This window comes from Papilio machaon, chromosome 29 (assembly GCF_912999745.1).
Source record: "Papilio machaon chromosome 29, ilPapMach1.1, whole genome shotgun sequence".
Lineage (NCBI taxonomy): Eukaryota > Metazoa > Arthropoda > Insecta > Lepidoptera > Papilionidae > Papilio > Papilio machaon.
The window spans coordinates 1,191,118-1,210,868 of NC_060014.1; the positions used below are offsets into that span (position 1 = coordinate 1,191,118).

General features: G+C 33.6%; 1 protein-coding gene across 1 annotated transcript; it reads right to left on the reverse strand.

Moving 5' to 3' along the window:
* Positions 1-1,198: 1,198 nt before the first annotated feature.
* LOC106716954 lies at positions 1,199-19,423 on the reverse strand. Its single transcript, XM_045685192.1, has 11 exons — positions 19,324-19,423; positions 18,652-18,759; positions 17,932-18,099; positions 12,320-12,392; positions 11,678-11,784; positions 9,543-9,615; positions 8,750-8,881; positions 7,773-7,843; positions 7,235-7,255; positions 6,456-6,507; positions 1,199-4,234 (listed from the first exon to the last, which is right to left on the reverse strand). The coding sequence occupies exons 2-11, from the start codon at positions 18,753-18,755 to the stop codon at positions 1,199-1,201; spliced, it is 3,837 nt and encodes a 1,278-aa protein (XP_045541148.1). The 5' UTR covers positions 18,756-18,759; positions 19,324-19,423.
* Between the last annotated feature and the right edge of the window lie 328 nt (positions 19,424-19,751).

Consider the following 19,751-nt stretch of genomic DNA (forward strand, 5'->3'; position numbering starts at 1 on the left):
ATAATTACTGTTTTCCCTTTGAGTCTGATCGGTCTACCGAGCATCGGCCCAATGGGAATTAAATCCTAATGAACCAATCTCTTTGAAAGAGACGATAACAATCCAGAGTCCAGTATAATTGACAAGTAACATTAAATAAAACTAGTCTATTTTTAAAGGTGACAAACGAGCAAGCGCTCGCTTGAATACGTCGAAATAGAAAGGCGATCGGCTGTCAATAGACATCTTTAATTGCAGATGCGTTGCGTTAATCGACGGAAAAGGAGACGCACAGATAGATAATATTTACTACCCTTCTTACTCCGTCAAATCCCCAACCCTTCCCATTCTTTTCTTGGAAGGGAAAGATGATTAAAATTAGGCCTCTTTACATTATACGATATTTAAAAGTAAGTGAACTTAATCTGTAGCACTCCATTATCGTGATATTTGTCGTAGATATTTTAAAGATTTTAAATACACTACTAGTGATAGAGCGGACATTGGCAAAATATCTGCAACATGAACGTAAATATAAGAGATCTTACTATGGTTAAGTTCGATCTCAAAGTAGGTAAAAGCTAATGAAATGACGAAAGGATAAGAAGAAGTAGCTATAGTACAACAAGGATCTTGTGACAATTTTTTGCCAATGTCAATGGGGCGCTTATAGTTTAATATGACATATTCACCGGATTAGATAAATTTGAGTGACTATAAAAGTAACGTAATCTGTCACAACTGTCAAATTAACTCAAACCATACAACTTTTTGAGAGTACAGTTTGGTTTCGTAATGTCGTCTATCAAATTATTCAAACTTTCGTGAGACATTATCACTAACTTATATAGAAACGGCTAAAACACTGGATATAATCAATACATTTTGTGCCCCCGGAAACTCTAATAACAACACCAACACTGCTTTGATATCAACCTCGTCAACGACGCCGGCGCACCCCGCGCCCCCCACCCCCTCAAGACGCGCCCTAAGAGCGCAGGCGCGCAGTGAGCGACTACCAGTCCCACTCACCCTGATGAAGGACCCCCGAAGGGCTCGAAACTAGTCGGTGACACCGGATATATATACGTGAGTGTTTTAGCCGTTTCTATATAAGTTAGTCAAGTCTATTGTTAGTTAAATGTCTATGTCCTTTCATTTACAGTCAAAGCAAAGACTACATGTATAGATGGAATTCAACGGCAACAGCCCATAAAATCTAGAAAACAAATTTCAGCATTTCACCTCCTAAAGTAGGATCGAATGATTGACTTTTTATTATTGAAGCTGATTGTTTGTCAACTAGTACTGAGAATTTGCCTCTACCAGGATAATTTGTATCGTAACAAATCTGCCATAATTCCGTATTTAAACCAGGATTTTTATCTTCCAGCAAATCTAATATAATATTAAAATCTTTTTTATCATCTGGCAATATTTTCGATGGTACTTTCAAAGTCAATTTACAAAAACTTTCATTTTTATCAACCGTATATGAATCCGTATCAATTTTATTTGTAGATTTATCATCTATTTTATCAGACTCTTTATCTAGGTTCGAATCTATTATGTTTTTAACATCTTTATGTTTCTTTTCAATGTATTCTAAACTAGTTTTAGGTTTAATTAAAGATCTTAAATGACCTAATTTGAATAATACAGGACTGGAAGATACAAATTTATTAAAATTCACATCCGAAATCACCTGTGCTGATAATTTATCAATTTGTAGTACAACATCTAATTTATTCTTCGATCTCACTATGCTGATTTTCCTCCAAAATTTAGTACGTAATCTTGGATTCTGTTCTTGTAATATTGAAATTATTTCATCTGTATCTTTATCTGTTTTAACAACCATCATACTAACAATACCAACAGCACCACGAAATTCTGTCGATTTCAAATCCATATGTAATCTATTATTTAATTCTTTTATATTTCCTTCAATCCATTGTTTAGTTTTAAAATCTTTACATATAATAAAAATAACACCATCAAATAGATATATATCAATTATCTTAGGTATGAAAGCATTTACTTCTATTTTAACTGAATCCAAAACTATAGCATTCATGGCATTTTTAATTTTAAAGAATAATCCTTCATCTATCCTTGTTTCAGGATAATTTAATGGACCTACGTATAATTTTAAATCATCTGCAACAATATCAGAGTAATGATTTGTCCTTATTTTTGTAAGAGTAGTGTTCAATTTATCTGTATCTATAGGGCAGTACATCTCTTTGGATAGCTTTTCCCAAATACCCTCAGTTTTAAGACTATCTGCTGCATTCGATTTTGTATCCATTTCATTAACACTAACATCCTTTCTCTTTCTATCTATAATTCTAAAGGAAATCAACTCACTATCATACGTAAAATTAAATTCGGGATTTTTTATTATATCAATAGATTCAGGATCTACACCGAATTGTCTTTTCTGTTTACCAGCAACATCGGAATAATATTTCCAACAGTCCGGTTTCAAACCTGGATATTTTTCAACCAATTTAGATATAATTTCTTTAGATTCTAAATGTGCTATTTCTTTAGGCAGTCTCATAACGACTCTTGTATAACGTACTAGATCATTAATATCTTTAAAGATCAATTTCAGACTTGTAGAGTTAATAAATTTAGGTAAAACTTCAGTTAAATAGTCTTTAGTTTCTAAACTATCACATATATAAATCACAGCACCATTGGAAAGAAAAACGTCTTGAAATTTAGGTACAATTAAATTAGTGAATCGTTTATTTTTAACATCTTTGTTAAGATATTCTTTGAAAAGACGTTTCAATCTTCTAATATGAGTACCTTCTAATTTATTCTGTGGATAACCTTCTAAAGCAATAGCTACTTTTAATTCAGCATCTACATGTAAATAATTTGTTCGTCTATGGTATGCAATACCTCTGTTACTGTCTATAGTTATAGTACTATGTCTATCAATTAAATTTTCATTACTAGGTGTTATCGAATCACATTTATCTGTGAAATCAGCTAATGAATCAATTTCATCGTTTACATGCGAATTATTGATAATTTGTGTCTTTTCAACTGAATTACTAACAGTATCATTTGTATTAACCGACCAAACGATTATTTCATTCTGTTCATTTATATATTCAACATCTTTTAATTTTTTTAATATATCTTTTTGAACGGAATTAACTAAATCTTTTTTAATATCTGATGTTTCATTCACTTTTGCTTCATTCCATTCATCATCTTTAGTTACATTAGCTTTCAAATTATACGTAGGATCGTTCATTGCAATTTCATCGGATTTCAATTCTTCTAACAGTTTAACTCTAGATGCTACACTACTTAAATCATCTCTTAGATCATTCATAAAATTTTCATAATAAATCTCAGTATAACCTGTCAATTCAAATTCCATATTATTATAATCGATAACATTTTTAAATGTCGGCCCTCGTATAATTTCACCTGAAACCCTATCAATTAAAAACGAAGTACATTCAACACAATCGACAATCTTTTGTGCATATATCTTCCACATATCTGTTTTTAATGTAGGATTGAAGTACTGTAAAAGCTTAAACACATCTATAGCTGTCGCTGGCCAAGACGATTGTGGTATTTTCAGTAAGCCAAGACATATTCTTTTAATTTTAGAACTTAATAAAATTAATTTATCATTCATTCGTTCTTCAAGACCAACTGTGATACGTACAATCCAATCTCTAGTATCCGGATCACGACAAACACAAACAATAGCACCTCTATTTAAATAATAATCATGAAATGTTGGTACTTTTTTAAGCAAACCAGCTTTTAATTGCATATCAATTATAGCAGTTAATGCACTTTGAAATTTCTCCATCTCTTTCAATCTCATTTTCGATTTTGGATATCCATTCAAAACTATAACTACCTTCAATTTCTCATCAACAACATCTAAATAATCTATATTACGTAACTGTATCAATCGTTTAGTTTCGTCATTATCTTCACTGTCACTAGTAAAATCACTAAATTTAAATTCATACAATGTTCCACTATCACTATCTTTATCATTAGAAAAATCAGTTTTACTAGAATCAACACCTTTTACATCATGTCTTACTTCTATAGTCTTTGATTTAGAATTAACTTTAGAAATATCTGTTACTTTACTTGTAACATCAGATTTATCTTGTTCTTCGAAGTGGACACAAGTGGAGGTCGAGGATCTGTCTTCGGAGCTCGTCCTTACCCAAGATTGTACGCGGCAACGTTTCGTATTCTGCAGACAAACGATATCTGATATCGGTATGAGTAGCTTTTGTCAAATGCTACGACTATATCTACAAAGGATGGATTTTACATCTACAAGATCTCTTAGAGTTGCCTATTTGCTGGGTTAATCAAGACTCACTGTTGGAACGAAGTTCCTTATCGCGCGTTGTGAAAGGGGGCTAGACGGAAAAAATTCTTAGGAAAAGTTGTCACGACACTTTTTGCTATAGTAAGTATGTTAACGACGAATGAGCGCTACTTCACCATGGCAACCACGTGACAATATATAACGAAAATTCATAGAAATAAAATGTACTTCTTGTGAAGACTTAAGTTTTTTATTCATAGAATAAACATTGGTTCCTTCACTAATTAATAGAAAGGAATTTCGTTCCATCCGGGTGTCCCTTGACATCTCTCAAGTTTTTTTTTATACGTATTATGTGGGTTACCATTTTCAAAAAAAATGTCTTTTTAGTATGCTCTTTAAAAATAGATATTATCTTATAGAGGTGTAACGAACACAGTTGAATCTGGATAAGTGAGAGTTCAAAGTATCGTAAAACATTTCTCGCTTATAGAGGTGTCTCTCTAACCAGAGTTTCTCGCTTACAGAGGTCATCCGGGACCAGAGAAAGATAGCTTTCTCGCTTAATAAGGTTCGATCGTATTTCATCTTTAATTTTAGTAATCATTTTGATAAATTTCTTTTGTTACCCGACTGACAAGAGGGAATTTTTCACACTATGTAAGTCTGTTTTTATGTGATTTGTATGTATGAAATTCATTGACGGCCTATAGCAGGGATAGCGAACCTTTGGTACGCGACACAATATTGTGGATCCCAATTTTCATTATGCATTAGTAAATAAATCCGAAGTAAATTAAAGTCAAAATTGTTTGATGGTATTTCTATAACCTCAATATCTGTTCCCGTGCAGCTTCATCCGTATTAAGTTCAATTAATTTAGTTTTATTGTTAACATTGAGTAAAACTTTCAATTGAAAATGTCAAAATTTAATTACTCAAACAACGAAAGCCTTCGACATAAGCTAAGAATTACCGTTACCATGGCAACCGTTTATGTTTGCGGCTATTGGCTTGCAATTTTATCTCTTTCTCGCGTAACAATTTTTTTCAATTTACTTGCCTCCATATTTTAATGACATAAAAATATATAGCGTAAAGTGTGTCATAAATATAGAGCTTTTTATTACAAAAAGAATTATTCAAAAATATACCGTGATTGCTAAGATTTTGCGTTATAAAGAAAAATATTTTGAAGAAAAATTGCGTTGACAAGTAAAGGTCCGCCATCCCTGGCCTAGAGTATACGTTTTAGGAAGTGAAATTCTAAATTAGTTAAAAAAAACTAGGTCGAATGTCACTCATAATTTTATACATCACCAAAATAATTTTACGTTTTTTTATTGTTTAAAATCTTTATAAAGCATACATCTTTAGTTAGTAGGGTGTTATTCGACAATTTGTTAAAAATACTTTTTTATAATTTTTCTATTCAAATGACGGTTGTCTATGTTTTTTAATGTTCTGATTATACCAAACTATTTAAAGTGCTCTTTAAGTCATAGTTTATATTACTAATATTATAAATGCGAATATATGGATGTATGTATGAAGTTATCTCCGGAATGGTTCAACAGATCTTGATGAAATTTGTCACAGATGTAGAACATAGTCTAGAAGAACAGATAGACTACTTATTATGTTTTTTTTAATTCCGCGCAGACGGTTTCGCGGGAAACAGCTAGTAAGATATATATTTGAAACAAAAAACTATTCACAAATGAGTCTATTGAATATAAAACTGCTGCCCATATCTTTAGTATATTTTGTTTCAATCCAAAGCCGAAAAAGTAAAAAATTGTTAGTTAGTCTTACTAATATTATAAATTATAATAAAACGAATATTTGTATGTATTGATAAATGGATATTTATTACAAATCTGAAAAACGTCTGTATAAATGTCACTAAAATTAGGAATAAATCTTAAACATAGTCCAAAACAAGGCATAGACAATTATGTTTACTTTTCAATTCCCCAGAAACGGAGTCGAGAGCGAAAGTGTTTCAACAGAAATATAAAAAATTAACATCAGAAAAAATTATCTATGATAAACAATAATTCGAATTTGAATTGTAACAAAATATAATAGCTATTTATTATATCTTTACATATAAATAAATAAAATAAACTAAACTTACCGCATCTCCACTGCCAACTCCAAAACTCTCCGAATCAGTTACATCATTGGGTCTGTAAAACATCATATAAAATAGTATGTATCACGGCTATCATTGAGATGTAGACAGAGATAAAACAAATACTGAAGGTCTCAGAGTCTACACTAAGTTAGAGATGACTATGTCATAGTCAACCACAGTCAAGTGCGGGTTGACTTCACACATATCATTGAATTTCTTCTCAGATATTTACATCACGATGTTTTACATTAGTAAATCAAAAAACATTGGTACATGACGGGAGTTGAACCCAGGACCTGCTGATTGCAAGTCAAATGCTTAACAACTGAGTCACAGACGTTCTTCATAATTCAACCTATGACATTCAAACCTTTCACAAGCGAGAAGATCAAGGGATCTCAATATTTATCTCGCTTATGAAGGTCATATGTTCAGACTAGACTCTCGCTTATCTAGGTTTGACTATATCTTTCAAATTTAATTTCAAATTAAAATTAATACCTTTTTGAAATTTAAAAGACATGAAAGAATATCTAACTTAATAATTTAAAAAAAAAAAGGGACCCATCTGCAAGCACTTCCTTTCGATTAAAATATTTTTTTTATCAAAATCGGACCACCAGGGGCGGAGATTCGCGGTAACACACATAAAAAAAAATACAGTCGAATTGATAACCTCCTTCTTTTTGAAGTCGGCTAAAAATTAAAAATCAACTCTTAATAATATAACATACTGAGAAAAAGAAATTATCCATACAAGATCACCATTTATCACTTACCTACAATATCCAAAACGAAATCTTAGAAAAAAACAAACAAATCTCCGATCACATAATTCTCACAACATTTCACACAAGATTTAATAAAAAAAATGTTTACCTTATAATGGATTGTATGAAACAGGATATATGTAAGAAGGGGGTAAATTCAGATATAACAGCTGATATAAATGTATGGAGAATACATACTGTGCCTACCCTACATAGGGATAAGGACAGCTTAATGATTTAATAAAAAAAGGCAATAAAACGTTCACTACAGTTAGCCTATAAAATAGATTTAAACAGCAAAATACTAAGATTAACTAAAGATTAAGCGTCTCTGAGTAAAATCTTACTAACATTATAAATGCAAATGTTTAGATGTTTGTTCGAAGTTATCTCCGGAACATCTCAACAGATCTTGATGAAATTCGTACACAGATGTAGAACATAGTCTTACTTATTACGTTTTTTTTTTTAATTCCACGCAGACGAAGTCGCGGGCAACAGATAGTAGTAAATAAATTAAAGGTTAATAAAAGTTATTTATAATTACCTATCATTAACAGTTCTCACAACAATCCTTCCATCGGGCAGTACACTCCTATTTTTAGAACTCAACGGTACCTGGAATTTAAAAAAAAAAATCAATAGTAACTTAATGCTATGACACTCTTTGGAAGAATATAAATTGAATGACACCTCATTTGTCAAAATAGGTTCAATTATTTAGACTCTAAGAGGTTACAACAGAACAGAACGGTTTTATTAGACTGTGGTCATCAAGCCATGAACCATTTCACACGCCTCCAGTCTTCCCAGACTTCTTTTACTGCTACTGCCATTCTAACCTGGTTTATCCACCTCATGAGAGATCTACCTCGTACCAGTGCCTTCCACTTTTCCCTTTTTTTAACACCAAAAGGTGGCAAACAACCAAACTCCCCCCCTTGTATTCGTTGAAATAGCGAAGCGACCATTGCCCATAGACATCCGCAAACAATCAAAATACTTTCATCATCAACAGAGACACTACATCAATAAGACATGGTGATTTGTGCATATTCGATCTTCGGCATTTTGGCGATCATTTTAAGTTAGTACTAACAATATTACCAGACAATAACTTCAATTGTCGCATTTAAATCTAATATATAAAATTCTCGTGTCACAGTTTTCGTTGCCATACTCCTCTGAAACGTCTTGACCGATTCTCATGAAATTTTGTGAGCATATTCAGTAGGTCTGAGAATTGGACAACATCTATTTTTCATACCGCTATTAAGTTTTTTTTTAACTGTGCGCGGACGGAGTCGTGGGTGACAGCTAGTAAGTTTTTGGAGGAAAGTGGATTTAATGGATAAGAAGGGGACGTAATCTCTTTCTGTGTGTACCATCCTCATTTACAATTGCAGATGTGTATTAACAGCCGCTGCATATCTATATGTCTACTTACGATATAAAAAAAGTAGTAATTTCAAAACTATGACCTGTCCAGCGGATATTATAAGTCAAACAATAGTTGGTACTCACCGACTTTCTTCCAGCTCGGTTGAGGATCATCATCCTTTTGCACTCAAGCTTCTCCTCTTGCAGTTTGATGCGCTCCATCTTCAGCTGAACTAGCTCTAGATGTAGATCAGGGTCCGAGCTGTTCACCAGACCCTGGAATAAGAGGTTGTTTATAAACATGTGTAGGTCACAAGTGATCAGAACATTATTTAAAAGAAAGAAAACCTGCAAATATACAGAAATTTTCTCACATTATTAGATTAGCTATTTATCTTAGTAATATAATGCAAAAGAATAGATGGATGGATATTTGTTAGAAAATATCTCCGGAACAACTCAACAGATCTTGATGAAATTTGGCACACATGTAAAACGTAGTCTGGAATAACACATAGGCTACATATTTCTTTTTTTTTAATTCCACGCAGATGTAGTCGCAGGAGAGTTAGAGAACTAACAAAGGATAGACTCATCATTCTACCAAAATAAATTAACACTAGCTTAACTAATCTATTTAAAAATGTATGTACAATAAAACCCAGAGAAGCAAGACTCCACCAGCTAGTAATACTGCAAAGTTAGTTGAGAACTTACAAAGAATAGATTCATCATTCTACCAAAATAAATAACACTAGCTTAATTAATCTATTTAAAAATGTTATGTATGTCCAATAAAACCTAAAGAACCACAAAACTAAACAATATTTTACTTGCTTCCAGAGGTTATCTTTTACTAGAGTTTCTCTCTTATGGAGGTTACCATCAGGGCAATGACTTGCTTAACGCAGTTTCAACTTTATTATATAAAACTCACCAATTCATCTTCAACCATCAAATCATCAATGTCTCCCTCACTGTTTATAGATAGTGGAGTATCATCCATCTTCCTGTAAATAAGGAGATCACAAAATAGTACAAATTGTGTCAACATTACAAAGAGAATTGGGTGTGATGATCAAAAGAACAATAAAACAGAATAATCCTACTAATATTATAAATGTAAATATTTATATGGATGGATGGATGGATGTTTGATTGAAGATATCTCCAAAATGGCTTAAATTTAGTATAGGCGTAGAACATAGTCTGGAAGAACACATAGGCTACTAATTAAGTTTTTTTTTTTTAAATACGCGGCGCACGGAATCCCGGGCGACAGCTAGTATTTATATAAATTTGTAAATATAACACGCATGGCACAAAGGTTTTCTAGCACTAACCCATCTTTGGTTATTATATTGTTTTACCACGAGAATCAAAAAACATGTATATAGAATTATTTTCGAAACGTAATTATTTTCAATGTAAATGATATATTATTAATTTTTAATTAAAAATTTAAATTTAACAAACATATACATATCCAAATACCTTTTATCACTACAATAAGCAAAAATGTACGTAAAATAATATTCATTTTCAAATACCGCTTCTGTTAACATTATACGATTTCACATAACTATTTTGTTTGGTAATTAAAAAAATAAACACAAAATAACTACCTTTAGCTTCTTTTTAAGTAGTTTTTCTATATCTAATGCAATTAAACTTTTTCAACAAGAATAATATTATGGTACCCGTAACTTACGTTTCTTTTACCAAATACTATATATTTAACTTAAATCGTCACTATTGAAACATAACGAATACTTTATATAAAGTATTGAATAAAAACGCAAGAAATTCACAGCAAAGTACAATCGTGCTACAAATTCAAGAAATAACGTTAACTTCTGAAACAACAGTAGCAATTTAAAAATGACAATGACAGTTCAGCATAATCAAAGAGCAGTCAAAGACATCTGAGTCGGTAAGAGGCGCTAGTATCGCGGTTAATTCTGTCAGAAAATATCGACGCTGGAAAGCGTAAACGCTGTAACCCCGAAAGTATGAACTTTACAGGAGAGCCAAAAAATGATAACTCGTGAGCTGATACGTCTACAAGCATGCGGTATTTAGCAATGTTGTGTAGTTTGTACTAACCTATAATAAAATCATTATCGTTTGATAATGGTTGAAATTATTAACGTGTGAAAAACATATTCGCGATTTCAAGGGTTACAGCGTTTAAGCTTTCCAGCGTCGATGTATAAAACCTTCATGGGCATAGAATATGGCAGAAAACGAAAGAATTTTGTTATATTTTTTTACTTATTTGGCCAAGGCCCACTTCGGGTCACTGCGTCACCTTACTTAGTTTGACAGTTTTTAATATTAACAGTAGGGCGCTAGTAAGCTATCATAATTTAGTTTGAATTTTGCCCACCGACTCAGATATACCTCGTTGGTCTTTCAATTATACGCGGTTTTACAGAATATATTTAGTTATAGTGATATAGAGCGTCGGTGGCTCAGGGGTTAAGCACTTGATTTGCAATCTGTAGGTCCAGGGTTCGAATCCCGCCATGTACCAATGTGTTTTTCGATTTTCGATTTACATATGTACATTTATCCGACGTTCTTACGGTGAAGGAAAACATCGTAATGCTGCACATATCTGAGAAGAAATTCAATTGATATGTGTGAAGTCAACCAACCCGCACTTGGCCAGCATGGTTGACTATGTCCTAGTCATCCCTAACTTGGGGTAGGCTCCGAGCCCCTCGGTGGGGACGTATAGTGAGCTGATGATGATGATGATATGGAAAACGATAGTTTCATTGTTTTAAAATAGTTTAATAATATTTTAACGCCTTTAAAGTTGTGTATAAGTTTGAAATTATTTTCTTTGTTTTTGAAATTTTAGCTTGTACTTTTGAGATTAAGAAAAATATCTTTTATAATCCATTTACTCCGTAATATTAACAGTTACAATAATGAACCTTACTTCCTTTATATGTAAAGTTGTGAATTTTTTAACATATTTTTTATTTTGTTGTCTCTTTCATTCTCTTAAGATGTTTTTGTGTATATTTCGTGTGTGGAAACCTTGATATGAAACAAACTTACCGACTATTCCGTCCCCTGCTGCAAATACTAGATGTTTCATCTCTGGACATCTGTGACATATGATTGCTACCACGGTCTCTAGTTTCGTTCATATTAGACTTCTTATGCTAAAATAATTTAGTTATTTAAAAATATCAATATACAATTTATTCATTCAAATCTAAAGATTGCAATCTAAACCAAAATCAATGTCTATTCTTTAAGAACTGACGCCCAAGACCCTATCCGCAGGGTATTAAAAAAAACTTATCAAAAATATACATTTCTTACTAATATTATAAATGCCAATGTTTGGATGGATGTATGTAAAAGATATCCCCAGAATGCTTAAACACATCTTACTGAAATTAGGCATAGATGTAGAACATAACCTCAAATAATGCATGATATACTTAATTGTTTTTTTTTAACTTCCCACAGACAGAGTCGCTGGGAAAAGCTAATATAGTATATACTAGCTTTTACCCGCGACTCCGTCCGCGCGGGATAAAAAAAATGCACACAAGATAAAAAAGTTCCTATGTCTGTCTCCTAGTTCTAAGCTACCTTCCCATCAATTTTCAGCGAAATCAGTTCGACCTATTTTGAGTTATAAATAGTGTAACTAACACGACTTTCTTTTATATATATATATTTATGTACCTTATGTGCTATGTTTATAACCAGTCTCAGTGGTTCAGTCCTGTTCAGTTTCATCATTGCAAGCTTGGCTTCTCTAAAATACAAATGTACAAAAAAATATGTAATTTCTTAAGTGTGGGGTTCTACTGTCATAATATAGTGTTATAGTACATGCTACTTTATGTTAAATTGTGGAAACAATGACCTAATTATTCTCTCCTTTCCATTCATGGGAAGGGAAAGAGGACTAAAATTAGTTGTTATAGAGCATTGATGGCTCAGGGGTTAAGCACTTGACTTGTAATCTGCAGGTCCTGGGTCCAAATCCGGCCATGTATTATGTTTTTCGATTTTCGATTTATTTATGTATGATGGTTTTGAGGGTAGGTGTGAAATAAGTTAAACAGTTTTTATCAGCTCCCAATTACAAATATAATTTAAAAATATAATTAAGTAGTGTCTATGTTCAGTACTTACATGTGAGAGTTAGTTACCCACTGGCTATCTATTTCCTTTCTAATTTTTCACAAACATTGCCACAAAAGTCACACTATCCAATCACAGTTATGGAAGCACTGAAAGAATCTTTTGCTACTATTTCTGAGATGTTTAACACCCGAATGTCAGAATTTCAACGTGAACTGCAGAAGTCTAGTCCTGTCCCAGTTACAGCCTCATCACTTGCTGAAGAATTTTCTTCTTTCAAGAAATTCATTGCATCGGTGCTGGAAACAATGCAAAAACAAATAGAATTTTTGAGCAGAGATATTGACCGAATGGAATTACAGCGAAGGCGTAAGATAATATTACTTCATGGCATCTCTGAAGACAAGACGGAGGATACTGCTGAAGTTGTGTCAAAATTGATATCCAACAAATTGAAAGTTCCTGGTTTCTCAACTTCTTGCATCAGTCGTTGTCATAGGCTAGGACGTACTGCAGGTAAAAAACCAAGGCCAATCATAGTAAAATTCCGTGAGGTCTCCATGCGTGATAAAACTTGGTTTTCCAAAACCAAACTAAAGGGCTCAGGTATAACGCAATCAGAGTTTCTGACTAGAAATCGCCACAATATATTCTTGGAGGCTCGGAAGCGACATGGCATTACGAACTGTTGGACAAAAGACGGCATAATTCATGTGCTGGCATCGGATGGCTCAATCCACCAAGTTGAGAGCTTGGCAGAACTTGATGCTGTCCCGGTTGAAGCCAGCCCTGCTTCATCTGCGCAGTCAACAGCCACAGATGGCAAGCCCTCTGTGAAATCGTTTGCTAATCAGGTTCGCACAAAGCGAATTACAAGAAAATAGTGCATTTCTTTTTTTTCTCTTTCTATTTTATTATTTCCTGTATTCTAGTACATAGTTTCTTAAATGTTTAGTCTTCCACACACTTGGATAAGGGATTTTAGAATTGTGTACTGTGGTTTACTTATGTAACTGTAATTTTACACCTTTCTGTCGTCCTAATTTATAGATATTGTTTGTACAAATCCGTGTTGGTAAACAAACACTTCTTGGAATGACAGCTGTCACGCTGCATTTTATGATCGTACTCATTGACGCATACTTGTCAATCATGTCAAACTTCAAATGCACTGTGACGTGCAACGCCATAGATTATAATTAAACTACCATAGATGTCATTTAGAAATAATTTGTTTCTATAGAGGTTCTTGTTTGAACTTTATGGTTTTTAGGTACATTTAGTAATTATAATAGTATACGAGTACACTTTATATTTTTCTTTTTTTCTTTTTTCATTTAGTTTTTTCATATGAATAGTTTGTGTGACTTATAGACAAGAGTGTCAGTAAATATTACAGTACTATACGATTTACTTTACAACAGTTGACACCTGTGCTATGTTATAATAATGTTTTAATTAATGTTTCCTTTTTATTATTATCTTTATTTTTAATTTTCTGTTATAAATTGTTCGAACTTGACAGAAGCTGGCGGGTAGCAACAGCACCACATCGAAGCACTTTTGCAATTAGGTTTACATTTTATAATTTTTGTTTATATTATTATTTAATTATCCCTTTATTTATTGTTTTTTTATATATATATATATTTTATATTATATTTCAAAATTAAATGAACGATAGTGATAGTGACAATGTTACTGATTCTTCATTATATAAATCAGCGTCTAGTGGATTGAATAGTAGTTATGAAAGTATTCCTCCAAATGATGTGGCCCTAAACTCTCATTTTACAGATGTCTCGAAAAACTTTAATATTGTCCATATAAATGCGCAGAGTATACCGGCACATTACCCCGACTTTTTAGCCACCTTTGATAGCAAAAACATACATGCCATTCTTGTATCAGAATCCTGGCTTAAACCCTGCCTGGCCTCGACTTCTTACTCTCTACCAGGGTTTACTCTCATTCGCAACGACCGCACACAACGGGGAGGTGGCGGCGTTGCTATATATCTTCGTTCTCACATTCCGTTTTCAATTATTAATAATTCAGATCAAAATCAAGACGTGAACGCAGCAGAATACTTATTTATCGAAATACTCTTTTGCCATACAAAACTACTTCTAGGAGTCTTATACAGTCCTTCTTCAACAGTTGACTACTTTTCGGCATTTGAACACCTCCTTGAAGAATTCGTATCCATATACGATCATATCATTATTATGGGAGACTTTAATACGTGTCTTTTAAAACAAGACGTAAGATCTGCAAGATTAAATAATATTATTGAGGCAGCCAATATGCACATTCTTCCTCTTTCAGCCACACATTTCTTTCCGAATTGCGTCCCATCACTTCTAGACCTAATAATTGTCTCTTCTCCTGATCATGTTGCTAAGCATGGTCAATGTGCTGCCGATGCTTTTTCATATCATGACCTTATTTATATGTCATATAAAATCCGACCTCCTAAGGCAAAGTCAAAATTTCTACTTCAGCGCAACTTTGCGAATATGAATCTTGATAAATTGAGAAAGGATGCCCTGAACACCGACTGGAACGTAATTTTCAGTGCCAAGACAGTTGATGAACAGGTGGACACATTTAATTCAATATTAGTCAACTTATTCGATATCCATGCTCCTATTCGTCCAGTGAGAATTCGCCACGCACCTGCACCTTGGCTAACTGAAGATATTAGAAATCTAATAAACAAAAAAAACAAAGCCAAGGCTAAATACAAGGCCAATCCCAGTGATGTAAATCGTGAAAAGCTTCGACAAGCTCGAAATCGCTGCAATATGGCGTGTAGAGATTCACAACGACGCCATATCCATAAATCTGTTCAAGATGAAGATCCTGCCAAGGTCTGGAAATTTCTTAGAAAACTTGGAGTTGGTAAGCAACAGAACTCTCCAACAGATAATACTGACTTAAATGGTCTCAATCTCCATTTTTCCTCTTCATCGTTCATAAGTAACATAGATAAATCGAACACCTTAAAATATCTTTCTAGTATACCCAACTCCAGTAACTGCTCTTTCAATTTTAGTCAATTTACGGATCGTGATGTCGAGAAGAGTATTCTATCCATTTCCTCTGACTCTGTTGGCGGTGACTGCATTAGCCGTAAGATGGTCATTCCTTTACTTGATATTCTTATTCCCATCATTAAACGCATCCTAAATTATTCAATTACCACCAGGTCATTTCCCAATCTATGGAAAGAGGCACAAATAATTCCTCTACCCAAAAAGTCCAAACCATCCTCTCCGTCGGACTATCGACCAATATCCATACTTCCGTTTTTGTCCAAAGTCCTAGAGCGCCTTGTCCATCAACAACTTAACTCCTTCCTCTCCTGCAACAATCTTTTAAATCCATATCAATCTGGCTTCCGTCCTGGCCATAGTACGGCTACTGCCCTCTTGAAAATCACTGACGACATAAGGTTAGGAATGGATGATCAAAAGCTCACGGTGCTGACATTGTTGGATTTCAGCAATGCTTTCTGCACTGTGGATTTTGATATTTTACTTGCAATTATGCGCTCTCTTAACATATCTCCGGCTGTTATTGACTGGTTTCATAGTTACTTGTATGGGCGTCGGCAACGTGTGCGAGTTCAAGATAATTATTCCTCTTGGTGTAGCATAAATGCCGGCGTACCGCAAGGTGGCGTGTTGTCCCCACTTCTATTTGCAATTTTCATTAATTCTATAAGCTCTCAAATATCTTCTCTCTACCACCTATATGCAGACGATCTCCAAATATATAACCAGTCTACTTTAGCTGATTTACCAAGTGCTATAAATATAGCTAACATGGATTTGGCCAGTATTTCGCGTTGGGCTAAATCTTATGGTCTGCAAGTCAATCCTGCTAAGACGCAAGCTATCATTGTTGGCAGCTCGCGTCTTATTAGTAAAATTGACTGGCATCAACTACCACCTATTATATTTGATGGCATAATAGTCCCGTACAGTGACACTGTGAAAAATCTTGGCGTGCTGATTGACCGTAATTTATCTTGGGTACCGCAGATACGGGAATTGAGTCGAAAATTGTTCGGAGCCCTTGGTTCTTTTCGACGCTTGTGTAATTTTCTTCCGATTCCTACCAAAGTTGCGCTTGTTCAGTCCTTACTTCTGCCTATACTTGACTATGCCGACATTTGCTATCCTGATCTCACAGAGGAGCAATTAAATAAACTTGACCGCCTTCTAAATGTTGGTATACGGTTTATATTTGGGGTACGCAAATATGACCACATATCCGAATATCGTGCAAAGCTCAAGTGGCTCCCAATCCGTCTTCGCCGGAATGCTCACATTCTTTCTACTTTATATAATATACTGTTCAATCCACTTGCTCCACATTATTTGAAAGAACGTTTTAAGTTTACATATCTCACTCATGACCACACCTTGCGTTCTAGTACAAACTTTTCTCTTCTTACTCCTTCACACACCTCTTCTTTCTACTCAAAATCGTTCACGGTTTACGCTGTGAAACTATGGAACTCCTTACCTCTCTCTATTAGATGCAGTAAAAGTATTGAATCGTTTAAAAAACATGTCAAAGATCACTATCTGCAGCTCTAATTTGGCTATATATTGCTGAAATATTGTATTATTTTATTTTCTCTTATTAATATTTCTATTGTTTTTATTTTTATTTCTTATCACTGTTCGTGTGCACCCTACCGATTTGGTTTACTTAGCTTAATTTCTACCCAAAGGTTGTCTGGCAGAGATCGCTGCTTAGCGATAAGACCGCCTTTTGTGAAAATCCTGTTGTACTTTCTTTTTTGTAACTCCATGATAGTGCACAATAAAGTATATTTGTATTTGTATTTGTTGTATGTACATTTATCCTATGTTCCAAGTAGGGTTGGCGACAGGCAGGCGGTCGGCCGTAAAAATTTAAGCCAAAACTTTAAGGTTCATAAAACCTTGTGTGCCGACCCTACATAAGTGGGATAAGGCCAGGGAGATGATGACCCTATGTTCTTACGCTTAAGGAAAACATTGTGATGCAACCTGCACATATCTGAGAAGAAATTCAAAGATATGTGTGAAGCTTAAGCCATACTGATCTGTGGTTGACTATGACCTAGTCACTCCTAACTTATGGTAGGCTCCGAGCCCCTCAATGGGGCTGTATAGTGAGCTGATGATGATAAACAACTGACAACATACCCAGGTGTTTCATACTTGATCAAACCGTACCGCTTATTCTGATCACGGCTTAGGAATATTTCTTTCAGTGTACCGTATTTAGCAAATACGGTACGCATTCCATCTTCATTTAAATTCTTCGGTATATTTGTAATGTATAATCGAGATTGATCTAATTGTACGCCACCACTGAAAAGAACAATATTAAGATAAGTTTCCACTGCATAAGAACTTGCTCAAAAACTTGTTTATCTTATGTTTTTTTCACAATCTGAAAAGTATGGCAAATAAATTTTTCTACAAGTGTATTGAAAGATTAGAACTCTCATTTACTACTTCAATAAGACAACTCACATCTGTAACTCAGAGACCCTGCAGAATCTGACTACACCGGCATAGAATACAGACTTCCATTTAGCCCTGTCCTAACTTTGCTCATCCATATTCATACTTCTACACATACATGCATGTCAATTACTCTCAATACAGCCCATCTTAAGTATTTCACAAATCTGAACGAAATAAGCTACTTTACTTCGAAATAAAAACATTACACTATAATTCTGTGACCAGCTGTTGCCATTATGGAGATACCATCTAACATTCATCCCTCCATCCAAAATTTAGTATTTATAATATTAGTAAGTATAATATCTTGAAAGTTGAAAAGAATAACATCCTGCAGAAACCAAATGAAAGAGTGCAAAAATCAGAACAACTTATTGCAGTAACAAAACTTACCCAGCATTATCATCAGGATATTGTGGGTCAAATGTTGAATTATTGTAGTCATCTCTCATCGGATCCCAGTCGTGACTTTGATTGCTCCAACTTCTGTTTGCCATTTATCTATAACAAGTGACAGATCTAGACACAATTATTCACAGTACACATAATACAGTAGTGCCACCAGTGCTCTGAGTGAGATTTCTACAGCGCTAACTTTTTACCATGCTTACATGAAACTTTGTAATTCACAGACCAGTACCACTTTCCAGCGCCTAGGCGGTCACCTAACTCTGCACTACGGTAACATCAGTACTGGTTGATGACTGTATAATTCACAGACCTTATACCTTAGCCAGATAGTGCTTGCTAATATGTTCATTTCTATTCAAAGTCTAATTTACCAGAGAATTGTCAGATATACTGTCTTTTTTACTATATTAAATTTTATAAATAATTTGATCTAAAATTTCTGTAAATAGCCTTGAATTTTTTATATTTGATTCATAAAAGAAAGATAATCTTTTACATATTTGAAGAAGACAAGGCTATGAACTTGAAAAACCAGTATTTCAAAATGGGGAATGCACGTGTGAATAAGCTTAAAATTTACATTGGAAATATTAAACACGTGTTTTCGTGATAAAATCGCATTTATATTGTAATTTCTAAAAATTTTTTACTTACTTAATAATAATGTAAATCTGTGCGAAAACAATAAAACACCGGCAAAAACAAAGAAACGACACCCGAATATTTATGTCACTTTACGTCTGCCACGGCACAGACAAAACGGCTCAAAGGACTGGAGTAGTAACAGATTACCAATAAAAAAATGAATGAGATTTATAAATTGTTGTGCAATGACAACAATTTAAAAGGTATTAATGATAGTAACTAATTATTATTTTGCTTTTTAAATAGAATTTTGATTAATATGTTTTGTTTCTCGTTAGTTTAAAAATTTAAAGTTTTAGGCACAAAACAAGTTTGAGCACAATATATTTCTCAGTTTGAAGCAAGTTATTTAGTAAATTTATGATTTAAAATCTTCATATAATTAATCAACTTTGAATTTAATTACTTTCAAGTTTCTTTTTTTAATGTGTTAATGA